This window comes from Camellia sinensis, chromosome 1, assembly GCF_055761805.1.
Source record: "Camellia sinensis isolate YWXY chromosome 1, ASM5576180v1, whole genome shotgun sequence".
In the NCBI taxonomy this organism is placed as follows: domain Eukaryota; kingdom Viridiplantae; phylum Streptophyta; class Magnoliopsida; order Ericales; family Theaceae; genus Camellia; species Camellia sinensis.
The window spans coordinates 189122729-189139475 of record NC_138961.1 but is presented as its reverse complement, the minus strand read 5'-3'; the positions used below and the strand labels follow the sequence as shown (position 1 = coordinate 189139475).

The window sequence follows — 16747 nt, the reverse complement described above, 5'->3', positions numbered from 1 at the left end:
TTTAACTTTTTAAGAAAAAATGTGTATTAAAATATTGTATGAAATGCCGAAATTACCGAACTACCCTTCTGACATGCACATTTGCTTTCGTGCATGTTAGTGAATTGTGATGTGCACATTTTAGTGCACTTTGTTTTTGTTTTGTTTTGTTTTTGTTTTTTTTTTCTACTTGTGCATGTCAGAGAATTTGACAAAAGCAAAGGCAATTCTGTCTTTTTGCCCTCTGTATATACTGACTTTTTTCCCGCCCAATTGATTAGTGAATAGTGTTAACTTTTTTGCTTGTTTATTAACTTTTTGACTTTTTATTTTTTTTAAGAAATCCCAAACAAGCATTTAAACCATAATTATTTTATTTTTTCTCTTATAAAAGTTAAAAAGCCTAAAAGCTATTGTTTTAAAAAGTAGATTAAAATCTAATTTTTTTTGACTTTTTTAATTTTTTTTTGAAATAATCATATAAAAAAATAAATGAATGATATGATCTAAACAAAATTAAAAGTCAAAAAAATTGCTACTTTAATCTCGTCCTTAAAAAAAATAGTCAAAAAGTAAAATAAAAAAAACCAACTCAGCCACCAAAACGAAGCCTGCCTCCTCAGCTGCAAGTCGCCTTCTGTTCGTTTTTCAACTTGCCAAAAAATGCTTTCAAAACATCCTTGAAAAAAAACCTTTTCCATGGCCACCATTTCTCTCCACCTGACTCGAATTTCCCGCCACTTCCCTCTCTCACTTCCCTTCTTCGCTCGCTCTTCACCGCTTCTTCTTCTTCTTCACAAGCCCCATGGCCAAACGTTTCCCCGTACACTTCGCCGGAGCTTCATCTCCTTCAGCTCCAACTCTTCTCGCCGGTTCTTCGTCGCAGCTTCGAGCTCTCGAGGTAACCCTAATCTCTGTTGTAATTTTTTCGATTCCGTTTTCTTTTCTTTTTCTCAGGCATTTTGTCGAACAGGTTTGGGGTGTTGTGACGTTTCAAACTCCAATGCCAATTGCTGTGTTTCTGTTATTTGGGTTTTGACCTAAATGAGAAAGATAATGAGTGATGAAATTCGATATGATAATTCAAATGTCAGAATTGAATTAAGTGCAAGTTATGTGGTTTCTGTTGTTGTTTTGGTAATGCTGTTTGGATGCTGACATAAGGCATCAAAATAAGTATAATTCTTCGTGCAATATGCTACCAAAGGTGAATTTCACTTATGATTAGTGTTTAGTCAATTTTTTCAATTCAGGGTTTTGACTGTCATTGGATACCACTCACGCTGCTAGTGCAATGGTAGTAACCATTTTGATTTGTTTTGCATATAGGATGACAGTGTCTTTGGTTTACAATTTAATCTGAATCCGACCCGATAATCCGATAATCCAAATCCGTTTAGTAAACGGATTGAATATGCAAAATCCAATCCGACCCGATAATCCGATCCAACTATTCTCAATTTGAATGAAAAAACATAAAATGAAAAAAAAAAATCAAATTATATAAAATTGTAGCTCAGTAAATAAATAAATGGATCGGATCGGATTATCGGATCGGATATCCGAAATCATCGGATTCGGATATCTATAATCGGATATATACTAAACGGATTCGGATCGGATTCGGGTTTGCCTTAATCGGATTCGGATTTTGACAGATCCGATCCAAATCCGATCCATTTACAGACCTAGTTTACATATATGGAAAACAATATATTTGTTTTTCCAATTCTAATTAGTTGGAGTGGTGATTTGTTTTGACAATTCCAAGTAGTAGAAATCTGTGCACAAACTGCAGTGAACAGTGATGAGTTTTGCAACATAGTCTCACATCTCTAGACACTCAAACGACACAATATTTTTTTAGCCTAATCAATTTGATTTGGCCTATATTACATGGCCTTTTCTAAATATATGATGTAAACTGTGAGTGTAAAGGTGTCAGATATGGGTCCAATGTGTCAATCATAATACTCAAGCCTGGCATGAACTAATTTAACATTATACTCTATGCACTAATTAAAGCCGTGAAGTTGTGGCGGTTAAATATTTTCTCTTTCCTTGATCTTATTCATCTTAAGTCCTCATAATTTCATCTCAATGCATGAAACACTGATCAGATGAGGTGATTTCATATTATGCTAGAGTAATTTGTTTTTGTTAGTGGTTTGGACATGAAAGAGATATTATGTTCAAATATGGAAGAAAGTAGAATCATTCTGCATCAGTTTGTCATTGTGAATCTTTGTCTGAGGTGGCTTATATATATCAAGACATCTTTATGATATATAGACTCTTCATCGTCATGTTTTGCAGACTGGAATAATCATGTTGAAGCAGCTGATGAAAGATATGATGTTATTGTGGTAGGAGGAGGACATGCAGGCTGTGAAGCTGCCCTCGCATCTGCTCGTTTAGGGGCAAAAACACTTCTTCTCACTCTAAATATCGATCGGATTGCATGGCAGGTAAATATATTCGGCTTTAGAGTATATCTTTATTAACTTTGTCTTTGTTTGTCTTTGTTTATTATCTCTTATTAAGAATGGTTGATAAGAAATATCTATAAAAAAAAAAAAGGTAAGATGGTGATTTTACATAGGAACCTTTGTTAACTTATTACATATTAAACTATATGATCATCATTCAAAATAACATTTTCATTGATTTAATTTTAAATATTTTATATTCATAAGATATATTTAACATTGAAGTGTGTAGATATATTTTTCTAAGTAATTTAGAAAAAATGACTGAATCTTTACGATTCGCGATTTGATTCAATTCGCTATTCTGTACGAGGCCATTTCGATTCACAATTCGAATCTTGATTTGACAACTATGGACCAAAGTGGAAAGAATTTGGTAGTTTAGGGACTGAAGTGAGAATCTTTTCTTTAAGGACCAAAGTGAGAAAAGGATCATACTTTAGGGGGTGAAAGTGTAATTTACCCTTTTTAAATGTCACAAATTGTTACATATTTACTGTGCAACAGACTCCAATATATTTGAGTTATTTTATTGCCTGTGCGTTTTTCATGAGAACTGCAAATCAATGAGTCTAGTTAATGGAGATAACAATTAGTCTCGAACATGCTTTAAAGTTTTGGAAAGATATTCACTAAGAAAAGCTTAATGCAGCCTTGCAATCCAGCAGTTGGTGGACCTGCAAAGTCACAGCTGGTACATGAGGTGGATGCACTTGGTGGTGAAATTGGAAAGGTTGCCGATAGGTATTTATTCTTTTGTCCTAAATGCCTTTCATAATTGACTTGGGCACGAGTACGAATGGTCCTTTCTAATAGGAGCTTTTTTACTGTTACAAGATTCACTATTGACATCTTAATGGTTGAGTATTTACATGTAAAATGGTTGGGGAAAAAAAAAACTCTTGCCCTTTTCATTTTAATATTCTTCCTACCAGTAATTTTTGTGAAATGTCATTTGACTGCTAAACCACAATGTGTTAAGACCAAACTTATATGCATTGTATAAATTTTATTACTTTGGAACCATGGATTTAACTTTTGGTATCATTTATATAATTATTATGCCACGGTGGAGCTCAGAATAGGCATCTGTGTCTAATAATGGCTTAGTTCTTACTTGTATACTTTCTGACATGTAAAAAGAAGAAGAAAATCTTGACACGTAATTGACAGCAGATTAATAGTCAATAAGTTCACTCTTTATTTTTTTTACTTTTTTTCCTGTTTGTTCTGTCCACATTTCTTAGGTTACAATTGGAGAAAGCATCTTGTATGATATGTTGCACCAAATGATCACATGTTTCAATAAATGTAAATGTTATATATTTTGTGATTTTCATCATTCATACAAAAATATCTGTAACCATTTAAAAAATTGTTGTTTCCTTCACTGTAAAGGTTATCATAATTAAGTCAACCAAATCAGAGGATGTAAGAGTAGAGAGAAAGGATCACTCTGAACTATTTTTATCGTGATAGACATTAGTTATATATTGCTTGATATGTGTTAGTATTGGCAATATGCATTATAAATTCTTGAGATGACTTGTGCGGATAGCTTTCACTTCATCAGTAATACATTGCTTGATTTGTGTTAGAATATTATTTTGATGTTGATTACTTGCGATTGTTTGTTTATTATATTCTACAGTTATTGTTCATATTCATGTTTGAATTTCAGGTGTTATTTGCAAAAGCGTGTTCTCAACATCTCAAGGGGCCCTGCTGTTAGGGCATTACGTGCTCAAACTGATAAGAGGGAATATGCTATGCATATGAGAGGCATTGTGGAGAGGCAAGCTAACTTATTTAACTTTTTAAAATTGTTTTTCTATTGATAAATTTGATGGCACTAGTCAGGAGACAAGCTATTTGGGTTAAAATCTCTAAAAGCCATGAACCCCAACACTATCTCATATTGAGAAATGAGAAAATCAAGCCATAAACTTGGAGTTCATGAATTATATATCACTTGCAAATCACAGATGAATGGAACCTGAAATAACCGACACATAAGAAATTGACATACATGGCAGAATGTGTTACTCCAACTATACAGAAAGCATGTTTTATTTTATATATTAAAGCAGAATGAATTAGATAGTCAATTCTAAATATCTAAATTGTGAATATTAGTTAAAGTTTTTTTTGATAAATAAAGATTTATTACGAAAGCATCAAGAAGATGCCAAAAGAATACAAAAACCAACCCCTAGCCTCATTTGGGAACAGACTATGTTAGTAACTTTTTGACTTTTTACGAAAAGATGTGCAGAAAAATAGAGAGAGTGATGTGACAACTAATAGTAACTTTTTAGTTTTTTGGCTAAAATATGTTGTCCCTGTAGACACAAATTTAAAACATGAAGTGTTTCAACACATTTCAAAATTTTATGTTACAAATGTCCACTGTTTAGTTTTTTGACTAAACAGTGTTGATTATTTGAATAGCAGGTTCTTATTTCCGATCTGTATTTCAGATCGTTAATTACACATTTTATACAAATGAAACCTCCGATTAATGAAGAACAAAATAAACAACAAAAGACAATTTAAAAAAAAAGAAATATTTTATTGAAATTATTATGGGTTTTGAACCCTCGAATACAAAAATACAATTCTTGGGTTTGGAACCCTTTACCTATTCATCGCCATTAGCGTAGACTCTTCAGTTCTCTAGGCTTCTCTTTTTCTTTTTTTGTAACGACTTCTTTAGCTCTCAATTTCTCTCTCTCTCTCTGATCTTTTCCCTTCTGATTTTCTGATCCCCCGTCTTGTGTGATAGTCCTCATATTTATGGAAGGCCATCAGGTGATAGGAATGCTTCATCTTCAATTTGAATTTCAAATTGAATGATAGGGCCATTTGAATTTTGAATAATAGCGCTATCTGATTAATCGTATATCTTATTAACCGGATTGATGGTTTCATCCTGTGTGGTGTCCTTGCTGTAGGCTCTACAGGTGTCATCTTTCGTAGACTCCACGTGTCATTTAAGCATCTTGAATAACGTTGTTGAGATACAACGTCGTTTTACTTATGTACTTCAACGGATCATATTGATCTTTTTTAGGAAGTGATTACCTACAGCCTTCTTATTATAGGCGCTATACGTGTCATAAATTTAGTTAAAATTTATGTGCCAACAAATGCCCCTCGTGGCTTGCACAAGTGAATTTTCTCAACTATGCGAGTCACGACAATTTGCCACTTTTTTTCTAGATGATCTTTAGATCTTGGATGAGATTATTTCTTTGCTTTGGTCCCTGGCCTCTTTTTTTTTTTTTTTTTTTTCATGGGCCCTTTTGCTTTTGTTGCATGGGTCTTTTTGTGGACTTGATCTTTTTTTTTAAAAATAAAATAAAATAAAGGGTTAATTGCCCTTTATAGTCCATGGGCTATTTACTTTTGTTGCATGGGTCCTTTATGTGGACTTGATTTTTTTAATTTTTTAATTTTTTTTATTTTTTTGTTATTTTTTGTTTTTTTAAGGGTCATGAGTAAGGTCCAAGATTTAATTGGACATTTCCTTTTGTGGGCCTCCAACTTGCCACCATTTTTTTTACAACAGATTTTTCCTAGGTTATTATGAATTTTCCTAGACCATCATGGACCTTTCCTTTTATAGGCCACCATTTTTAATTGGGTTTTTTCTTTTGTAGGCCTCCAACTTGCCACCTTTTTTTTTACAACAGACCTTTTTTTTTTTTTTTTTAGGCCATCATGGACCTTTCCTTTTCTAGGCCACCAATTTTTTAAATTGGGCCTTTTCTTTTGTGGGCCTCCAACTTGTCACTTTTTTTTACAACAAACTTTTTTTTTTTTTTAGGCCATCATGGACCTTTCCTTTTCTAGGCTACCAATTTTTTTTAAATTGGGCCTTTTCTTTTGTGGGCCTCCAACTTGCCACTTTTTTTTTTTTTTTAGGAGATATATATATATATATATATATTAGGAGTTTGTCTAAATGGAATATGATGGATTGATATTGGTAGGATTTCTAATCCTACACAAACTCTTGCTTCTATGAAGTATTTCAAATCCTACCTAAACTCTTGCTTCTTTGAAGTATTTTAGGAGACCACTACCTTCTTTCTTAAGCAAGAATTTTTGCTTATATAATACATATCCATGCATGTGGACAATAGATATTTTTCCTCCTACAACTTTGTTCTTCCAGCAGAATTTTTATTTCCAGCAATTTTTCAGCAGCCCTTTTTTATTCTGCAAATTTTGTAGTGCATATTAGGTCTTCATCCTTTAAAAGTTGTCTGGCCATTGTCTTTCTTCTTTCCCCAAAAGAAGGCACAAAAGAATTCCTTCAAATTCCTTTTAATCAAGTATACTTTCATCATAATATTTGTTGCTTTCTTTTCACCCCTGGTTTTTACTGCTGCCATTTTTTTGCTGCTGCCAGAAGAAAGTTTTAACACCCATACCAACTTCATGGATGTCACGCTCATAAATTCTGGATGTTTTTAAGGCATAAGATTTCTTTTCTTCAAGAAAGAACATAAAGCAGCAATCTGTCTGGTTTTCTCTTTAACCAGATTTTTTTTTTAAGACTATTTTGAGCAACAACCTGTTTTAACCAGATTTTCTTTACACGCGGCATAAGATTTTTTTTTAACTCTCTTTAGCAGAATTTTAAGCAACAACCTGTTTGGTTTGTATTTATATATATTTTTTTTTTACTCACAGTAGAATCAAGTAAGCAGATTTTTTTTTTTAATTTTTTTTTTTTTCTGCTGCTGCCAGTTTTTTTTATGAGCCCAAACAAAGACCTTTCTTGTTTTAAAAAAAAAAAAGTCTTCTATACCCTTTTGTGTAACAGCATATATTTGTTTATTTAGCAGATTTTGCTAAAAAATATGAACAAACTTTTTTTAAAAAACAAAATAATAATTTTTTTTTTTAAGCCTGCTGTCTTTTATTTTATTTTTATTTTGTATTTGTAGCAGCCCCTTGTATAATTGGTGCTTGGCTTCATAAGACTGTTTTGATCTTCTTTCATGAAGGTCTTTCAACTGGCCATTATGACAACTTCAAATCTTTCCTTACATTGAATTTCCACTTTCTGCTAATTTATCCATCAAACTTGCATCCCTTCTTAGTTCGACAAAGACATTAGCCATATAATCTTTTTGTCTGCTGCTCCAATTAGATTTGAGCTACTTTAATGAATTCCACCATTCAATCTCCCCTTTGATCACTTTTAGCATAGGGCAGAAAAAAAAATCTGATTGGAACAAAAAACTTAAGCTTACTGCTGCCTTTTATTTTATTAGTAATTGGCCCAATTGTACAATTGGTGCTTGGCTTCATAAGACTGTTTTGATCTTCTTTCATGAAGGTCTTTCAACTGGCCATTATGACAATTTCAAATCTTTCCTTACATTGAATTTCCACTTTCTGCTAATTAATCCATCAAACTTGCATCCCTTCTTAGTTTGACAAAGACATTTTTTTGTCTGCTGCTCCAATCAGATTCAAGCTACTTTAATGAATTCCACCATTCAATCTCTCCTTTGCATAGGGCAGGAAAAAAAAAAATCTGATTGGAACACAAACTTAAGCCTGCTGCTGCCTTTTATTTTATTAGTAATTGGCCCGAATGTACAAAACAACTGCTCTTCGTTTTTTTTTTTTTTCGCAATTATTTTATGTCTTTTTTCCTCTTTTGCAGGCAACACGCAAGACGTCAGAGTTTGTTTGCAGGTATCATTGCCCTTTCCAACCTAATGGCAATAAGTGGCTTGAATCCTTGGCAGTGATTGTGTCCTTCACCCCAATGGGTTGACTCTTTGGCAGTGAATGTGTCCTTCACCCCAATAGTTTGAAACCTTGGCAGTGATTGCGTCCGTCACCCCCACGGTTTGAATCCTTGGCAGTGATTGTGTCCGTCACCCCAACGGCTTGAATCCTTGGCAGTGATTGTGTCCGTCACCCCAACGGTTTGAATTCTTGGCAGTGATTGTGTCCTTCACCCCAATGGCTTGAATCCTTGGCAGTAAATGTGTCCTTCACCCCAATGGCTTGAAACCTTGGCAGTGATTGTGTCCGTCACCCCAACAGGTTGAATCCTTGGCAGTGAATGTGTCCATCACCCCAACGGCTTGAAACCTTGGCAGTGATTGTGTCCGTCACCCTAACGGGTTGAAACCTTGGCAGTGAATGTGTCCGTCACCCCAACGGCTTGAAACCTTGGCAGTGATTGTGTCCGTCACCCTAACGGGTTAAATCCTTGGCAGTGAATGTGTCCGTCACCCCAACGGCTTGAAACTTTGGCAGTGATTGTGTCCGTCACCCCAACAGGTTGAATCCTTGGCAGTGAATGTGTCCGTCACCCCAACGGCTTGAAATCTTGGCAGTGATTGTGTCCGTCACCCCAACGGCTTGAATCCTTGGCAGTGATTGTGTCTGTCATCCCAATGGGTTGAATCCTTGGCGGTGAATGTGTTCGTCATCCCAACGGCTTGAAACCTTGGCAGTGATTGTGTCTGCCACCCCAACGGGTTGAATCCTTAGCAATGAATATGTCCGTCACCCCAACAGGTTGAAACCTTGGCAGTGATTGTGTCCGTCACCCCAACGGCTTGAATCCTTGGCAAAGGGTTTTCATCAATTTCTTTATATTATGACATTTTGCCTTCACTAACCCTTTTTTTTTTTCTTTTTTTTTTTTATTATTATTGCCCTAACTTTTGCCTAGGCTGTCTTTTCGGGTTTTCAACCTAGCAGGCTTTCTTAAGGGTAATATCTCTTCAAGAACCTTGCATTGGTTGGGGGAATGATTCTGTCACCATCCATCGTTATCAACAAATAGGCCCCATTAGAATAAACCTTCTCAATCACATAAGGTTCTTCCCATTTGGGCTCAAGCTTTCCTTTGGTTCTTCGTGAGACTACTATGGGTGTTCTAACCATTAGTACCAAGTCTCCCTTTTTAAAGGAACGAAGCCTCACTTTTTTATTGAATGCATTTGCCATCCTTTGTTGGTAGATCTCCAAGTTCTGTTGAGCATACAACCTTCTTTCATCCAGGGTCTCCAGCTCAGCCAACCTCACTCTTGCACTTTCATCTTCTGTTAAGGACTCTTGTATTGCCACTCGCAATGATGGTATTTGAACCTCAAGTGGTAACACTGCTTTTCCTCCAAAAACCAACGAATAAGGGGTTGCTTGAGTAGAAGTTCTATGCGAAGTCCGATAAGCCCACAAAGCTTCTTGTAACTTTTCGTGCCAAGCTTTTTTGTTCTTATCCATCATCTTCTTGAGAATTTTGCACAATGTCTTGTTGAAAGCTTCTGCCAAACCATTGGCAGGTGCATGATATCTTGATGAATGGTTGTTTTTGATTTTGTACTTGGCAAATAACTTGTTCAAAGTATCACTCCTAAATGGTTGTCCATTATCCATGATGATACTTTCTGGAATTCCGAACCTGTAAATGATATGGGTTCGGATGAACTCAGAGACAATTGTGCTTTTTATATCCTTTAAAGCCACGGCCTCTGCCCATTTTGAGAAATAGTTAGTTGCAGCTAGGATGTATCGATATCCTGCTGAAGATGGAGGTACAAAAGGACCAATAATGTCCATACCCCATGCTGCAAATGGCCAAGAACAAATTGTTAAATGTAAAGGCTCTGGGGGTTGGTGGAGAAAGTTCCCATGGAATTGGCAGACTTGGCATCTTCGAGCATAATCTATGCAATCTGCAATTATAGTCGGCCAATAGTATCCCAACCGTTTTAGCTGCATATGTAATTTAGGACCACTTTGGTGTGGCCCACATACACCTGCATGTATTTCTGCCATTACCTCTTGAATACACTCCTTGGCTATACACCGCATGAACATTCCATCCAAAGACCTTTTGTATAACGTTCCATCTTTCCACAGGACGAATTTGGTAGCCCTGCATCTCACTTCAATTCTTTTTACTTTATCTTCAGGTAGCCTACCATGTTGGAGGTAAGCTATGAATGGTTCCCGCCAATCCTTCTCGTTTTCTCCTTTCGTGGTGACGACCAAAATTGGAACCAAGTCAGAAACCTCTTTTAAAGGTTGTAACACCCTTCTTTCACCTATCGTGATAGTAATTGTTTTGCTATCTGGTAGGGTGAATGATGCAGCCAAACTTGCAAGTGAATCAGCTCGAGCATTTGTTCTTCTCTTCACATGGAAAATATGTGTTTTCCTGAATTGCGAAAGCAATTGATCAGCCCTTTCATTATACAAGATGAAACTTGTTTTCTTAACAATGTATTCTCCACGAAGTTGCTTTACCACCAGTTCCGAATCTCCATAAATTGAGAGTTCTTCAATAGGAATTTGTAATGCCAATTCTAATCCAGCAATTACAGCTTCATATTCTGCCTCATTATTGGAGCATCCTTCACTTAAGGCCGAAGAATGGGTGATTATAGCATTGTCTGGAGTCACAAATACAATTCCAATTCCAGCTTTATTGTTTTTAGGATTTTTTTGCTTCTTGCCATCTGGACTCCTTGAAGCTCCATCAAAATACATCTCCCATCCTTTCTGAATTTCTACTTGCATAACCTCTTTATCTGGTAAATTAGTTACTAGAGGTGAGTCATCAGGTATAGGATGTGCTGCCAAAAAATCTGCTAGAGCCTGCCCCTTTACAGCTCTTTGGGGAACATATTCAATTGCGAATTGTTGGAGAATTACAGCCCACTTTGCAATTTTCCCTGAAAGTATGGGCCGTGAAAGTATATATTTCAAGGGTCTGCTTTTAATATCAACTTGACTTCGTGTTCCAAGACATAGTGCTTTAGTTTTTGCAAGGCAAACACCAAGGCAAGACATGTCTTTTCGACAGGAGAGTAATTGACTTCTGCTCCAACCAAAGTACGACTCAAGTAATACAAGGCATTTTCTTTCCCATATTCATTGTGTTGTGCCAACAATGCCCCTAACGAACCATCCAAGGCTGTTATATACAACAAAAGTGGTTTCCCTTTTATTGGGCTCATGAGTACTGGAGGCTTCAAAAGATACTCCTTAATACTATTAAAAGCATTTTGGCACTGCTGATCCCATTCAAATGGAACACCCTTTTTCATCAATCTTGAGAATGGCAAACATCGACCAGCCAAGTTAGAAATAAATCTTCTGATATAGGCCAATCTCCCTTGTAGCCCCTTCAATTCCCTTAAATTTCGTGGAGGAGGCATTTTAGCAATGGCTTTAATCTTGGTAGGGTCAATTTCAATCCCTTTGTTTCAAACCACAAACCCTAGAAATTTTCCTGAGGAAACTCCAAATGCACATTTTAGTGGGTTCATCTTGAGTTTGTACCTCGTCAAACGTTCGAAGATTTTTCTCAAATCTTCCACATGGTTTTCCTTCTCCTTTGTCTTGACGACAAGATCATCAACATAGCATTCAATGGTGTCATGGAGCATATCACCGAAAATTACAGTCATCGCCCTTTGATACGTGGCCCCAGCATTTCTCAGGCCAAAAGGCATTACCTTATAGCAAAAGACTCCTCTCGGAGTCCTAAATGCAGTCATTTCTTCATCTTCAGGTGCCATTCAGATTTGATTGTATCCTGAATATCCATCCATAAAAGACAAGGTTTCATACCCAGTAGTTGCATCTACAAGAAGCTCAGTGATGGGCAAGGGAAAGTCATCTTTAGGACAAGCCTCATTGAGATCACGAAAATCAATGCAGACCCTTATTTGACCATTCTTTTTCTTGACCGGCACTATGTTTGCTAGCCAGGTTGGATATTGGACTTCCCTAATGAATCCTGCATTAATAAGCTTGTCGACTTCGGCTTCAATTTGGGCTGTAAGCTCTGGTCGAGTTCGCCTCTGAGGCTGTTTAATTGGCTGTTTCTCAAGGTGAATTGCAAGTTTATGGACTGCAATCTCTGGATTAAGACCAGGCATCTCACTGTAGTTCCATGCAAATATGTCACGATACTCCCTTAAGAAGGAAATATATTTCCGAGCTTCTTCTTCTTTTAAATTTGCACTAATGAAGGTTGGTTTGTTTTCTCCTTCATCACCCAAATTTATTTCACGAAGGTCATCCACGGTGGCTTGGCCTCCTGCTTCAAATTCTGTTGGTACGGGTTGAGCTTCATCTTGGTCAACATCTTCCAACACATCTTAAGTGATAGTCATGTTTACTGGAAATTTTTCCTTATCCCCTTGATAGCCTAACCCTTCTGTCCTGGCGGTGATAATACCGCCTTGCTGGATTGCCTGCCTCTGTGAAGGTGTTAATGCAAAGTCAAAGGGTGTCATTGTTCCTAGTATTTTTTCAGGGTCTAAACCAACTTTTACCAACATCTGTGTGATTTCTGCACTGAAGGTAGGCTTCTCAAAACTCGAGATGTTTTCTTCTGGCATTTGTTCAACTTTCACTTTCTGTTCAACATTTCCAAGTGAGTGGAATATGATGGGTTTCGACCCTTTTCCTTTAGAAGGGACCACAATCTTATTATATTTCTCCACATAGGTGCATTCTGTCTTCCTTAATGGCAACGTGAACTCACCCTTGAGATCCAAAATTGGATTTATTGGGGCTAGAGCCTTTGCCCCCAGTTTCCTTTCGAACTTTGGCACATATCGAAAAGTTCTTTTTGTTGAAACTGGAATAGACTCTAGAGCGTCTTTGACATTCGGAGTATCTTCAGACTTCTTCACATCTTTTCCCTTTCTTTGTGAAGTCTTTGTATAGAAGCGAGCATCAGCATAGTAGGCCTCTACTTCTCCAAATGGATCATTGTCAGCCACAATTGTCCCCTCTTTTTTGGGTGAAGGCAACGGGTACTTAATACATTGGTGATAAGTTGATGGCACTGCATGATGATTATGCATCCATGGTCTCCCAAGCAAAGCATTGTAAGAGGTGTCTACATCAATGACCAAGAACTCAGTGCTTTCTTCAATATCCCCAAACTTGGTTTGTAATTCAATTTTCCCCATTAGGTGTTGCTCATTCTAATTAAATCCTTGAATGACCAAACGACTTGGGCGAAGTTGTGAAATTCGAACCCCTAATAAATTTAAGGCCCTCCGAGGCAGAAGGTTCACCGCAGATCCTCCATCAACGAGAATTCGAGAAATTTTCACATCATGGATAAGCCCAGTGATAAACAAAGGCCGATTATGATCTGTCATTTCAGCACACATGTCTTTGTCACCAAAGGTTACCATAGCCATGCATGTAGTTGCCTTCTCTTGATTTCTACCCTCAATTTCTTTGTAGAAATCCTTTAGCTTGGATAGGGCATATATTAAAGACTTTCGAACCTCTGGAGACATTTTTAGTGCACCATATACGCTCAACAATGCTGGAATTTTCTTTAGATGAGCTAGTACATCATATTTCACTTGCTCTTCCTCCAACAAAACTTGTGGAACTTCTGACGTTTGAGGGTCCTGAGGATTTCGTAATTTCCTCCGGTAGGTCAAATAAGTCTGGCATACTTCAGCAACCGCCTTTTCGTTGACCTCAACTTCTTTTATTCCCTCACTTATTTGGACCATGTTAACTGGTCCAACTGCAGGGTGATCATCATCATCAGTCACTTCTCCATCTTCTTGGAGCTGCATTCTTCTCCCATTTCTTAGGTACCGGGAGTCACGCCTATAAAAGCATTGAGATTCTTCAAAACCATTCTTCATGGCCTCCCAACTAGGCACCACGACTCCATCGAGGGAGCAATACCAGTCAAAGGCGATCCCCTCTAAGGAAATGGGGAATTGTTTTAGGCAAAGTGCTTCATTTTGAGCTGTTTCCCCACACTGTTTCAAAAAATGCCTAATATGTTTTTAAGGATTTCCATACCCCTCATATAGGACAAATTTGGAAGTTCGTATCCTTCAGGAAATGGTGTTTGCTCTACCCATAAAGGGAACAAATCCCTTGGGCGATAAGTGCCCATCTCTCGAAGGTCAAGGGCAGTTTCAATCTTCTCCTCAATTGTGCCTTCTATGAAATCATATGTTTGAGAAGATGTACCTTCGTCATCCAAATGTTCTGACATCTCAATTTCTATTGGCCGTGGTTTATAAAATGTCTTATAGAATCGATCAGTCATGGTGTCCCAATCTGGGATTGAATTAGGTAGCAGGCTGAAGTACCAATCCGCTGCCCATCCTTCCAAAGAAAGAACGAACTGCCGTAGAAGTAACGCCTGGCTTTTTACTGTGTTTCCACATTGTGCAAGGAAACGAACCAAATGGCGCCTTGGACAACTTGTCCCATTATATAAAGGAAAACGAGGTACTGCATATCCTCGTGGGAACTGAACCCATTCGACCCAATTAGGGAAAGGGTGTCCAGAAATTTGATTTCTTACAATACTCAAATTTTGATGGGCTTCAAAACCCTCATCTTTCAAAGAGACTATTACTTTTGCCTGATGTTCCGTTTCCCTTCTAGCTTCAATTTTTGCTTTCTCATCATCATCTGGATTGCGAATGACATGTATTTCTCGCTCTTCAAAATTTACATCCACAGTGATGACATTACAAGGAAAGTCAAAGTGGTCACTTGATACACTTTCTCTGTCGTATGTCCTAGCTGGGGATGTGTATGGTGAACCATCAGGGGAAAAGTCAAGTTCCCAATCTTCATTAGGATCCTCAACTTGAGATGACTTTGCTTGTTTACTTGAATGCTTCCATACCATCATCCGACTTACACCTACCATTCACCACATCATCCTTGAAGTGTAGTCATTTTTTCGCCTTTTTCACAAGCTCAAAGTCGGACCTACACCCAGTGTCTCCTTGTTCTGTTCCCCTTACATATTCTGGAGTGCTTTGATAGTACATTGGTGGTACTGGCGAATACTCTGGAGAAAAGGCTTCTGGTGTATACTCTGGAGAAACTGGTGTGTATTATGGAGAAGTTGGTGTATACTCAGGTGAGTCAGGTATGCAGATAGGAGATGTAATGCAATCTCCTTCCCTAACTTTTGAACCAACTTCACCCTCATCTTCCTCGTCATCACTCAAAACAATGATGGTTACGCAAGGGGCCAAAGTAAACTTTTCCTCCCTTCTTTTATCAAAGTATGTCTGCAACTCCACAGATTGAAATTTTGAAGGTAGAAATTCCTCCAATGTGACTGGGACAAGGGGACCTTGCTCTAACTACTCATCAGGGACCAATTTCTCTCCTTTTTCCTTCTTTGGGTTCTTCTTTCCTTTTCTCTTACTTTGGCTTTTTTTTGTTTCCTAGAAACTTTTGGTTTTTGGTTTTTGCTTTTTGGAAACTTTTGGCCCTTGTGTTGTTGAATCAACCACACTTCTAGCTTTCACTGTGGTATTTTGTTTTTTCTTCATGCTTTTTGACTGATAAACAACCCATTCACCTTCATTATCATTGTCGATAGTGATTGGGTTAGCAGATGCTTTCTCTTGAGGAGGGAGTTCGATAATTTTAGAGTCCAAAAGTTCTTGAATTTTATCTTTCAGAACAAAGCACTCTTTTATCGGATGGCTAATGAAACGATGGTAGGGGCAATACTTTGGATCATTGGTCTTTCCTACCTCATGTGGTCTTTTCACCTCAGGGAGAGCAATCAACTTTTGCTCCAACAGATCTTCAAATAGGTCTTCGATCAGATCATCCATGAAAGAATATTTCTTCTCCAACCTCTCTTTCATAGTCACCTTTTTAAATTCCTTGGGCTTTTTAGCCCCTACTACAACGGGACCCTTCTTCCTGGTTTCGATTATAGCTGCAGTCGAGGACTCAACCCTTTCAACGGCCCTAGGCCTCCTTCATTTAGCTAGATGCAGCTCCATATCATGAGCTTTAGTGCATAGATCATTGAATCCTTCAAAAGTTTGAGTCATAAGAGCCGTAGAGAGCTCATGTCAGAAGTTGTTAAGGCACATCTGAATTAACTCTAATTGTGTAAACTTTTGAGGACAAGCAAATGTCAAAGCGCGCCATCTTGCAATGAAATCTATAACAGACTCATTGTTACGTTGCTTGGTCTCAATCAGTTCTGGTACTCCAATTCGCCTTTGTGTGTTGCAGAACTGTTTAAGGAACTCCTTCACCATGAAATCCCAATTTAAGATTGATCCCTCAGGAAGGTTAGCATACCAAGTAAACGCAGAACTTTCAAGTGATTGAACAAATAGCTGCAGACACAGGGCCTCATTATGGGCTATTGACCCGCACCTTGAAAGAAAATGAGCCACATGTTGTCTTGGATCTCCTGTTCCATCAAACATTTTGAAATCTGGTTGGGAAAAACCAGAAGG

General features: G+C 37.5%; 1 protein-coding gene across 4 annotated transcripts in view; it reads left to right on the top strand.

Moving 5' to 3' along the window:
- The first annotated feature begins 561 nt into the window (after positions 1–561).
- Positions 562–16747, top strand: part of LOC114285831 (glucose-inhibited division family A protein) — a 43129-nt gene continuing 26943 nt past the window's right edge. For 2 of the 4 annotated variants that reach the window (XM_082923472.1, XM_082923476.1), the window contains exons 1-4: positions 586–880; positions 2296–2447; positions 3121–3212; positions 4150–4263. In XM_082923472.1, the coding sequence (XP_082779598.1) occupies positions 679–880; positions 2296–2447; positions 3121–3212; positions 4150–4263 (560 nt within the window). In that variant the 5' untranslated portion in view covers positions 586–678. Of the gene's footprint in view, positions 881–2295; positions 2448–3120; positions 3213–4149; positions 4264–16747 lie in introns of all 4 variants that reach the window. The other 2 variants (XM_082923483.1, XM_082923480.1) reach the window with 2 other exon arrangements.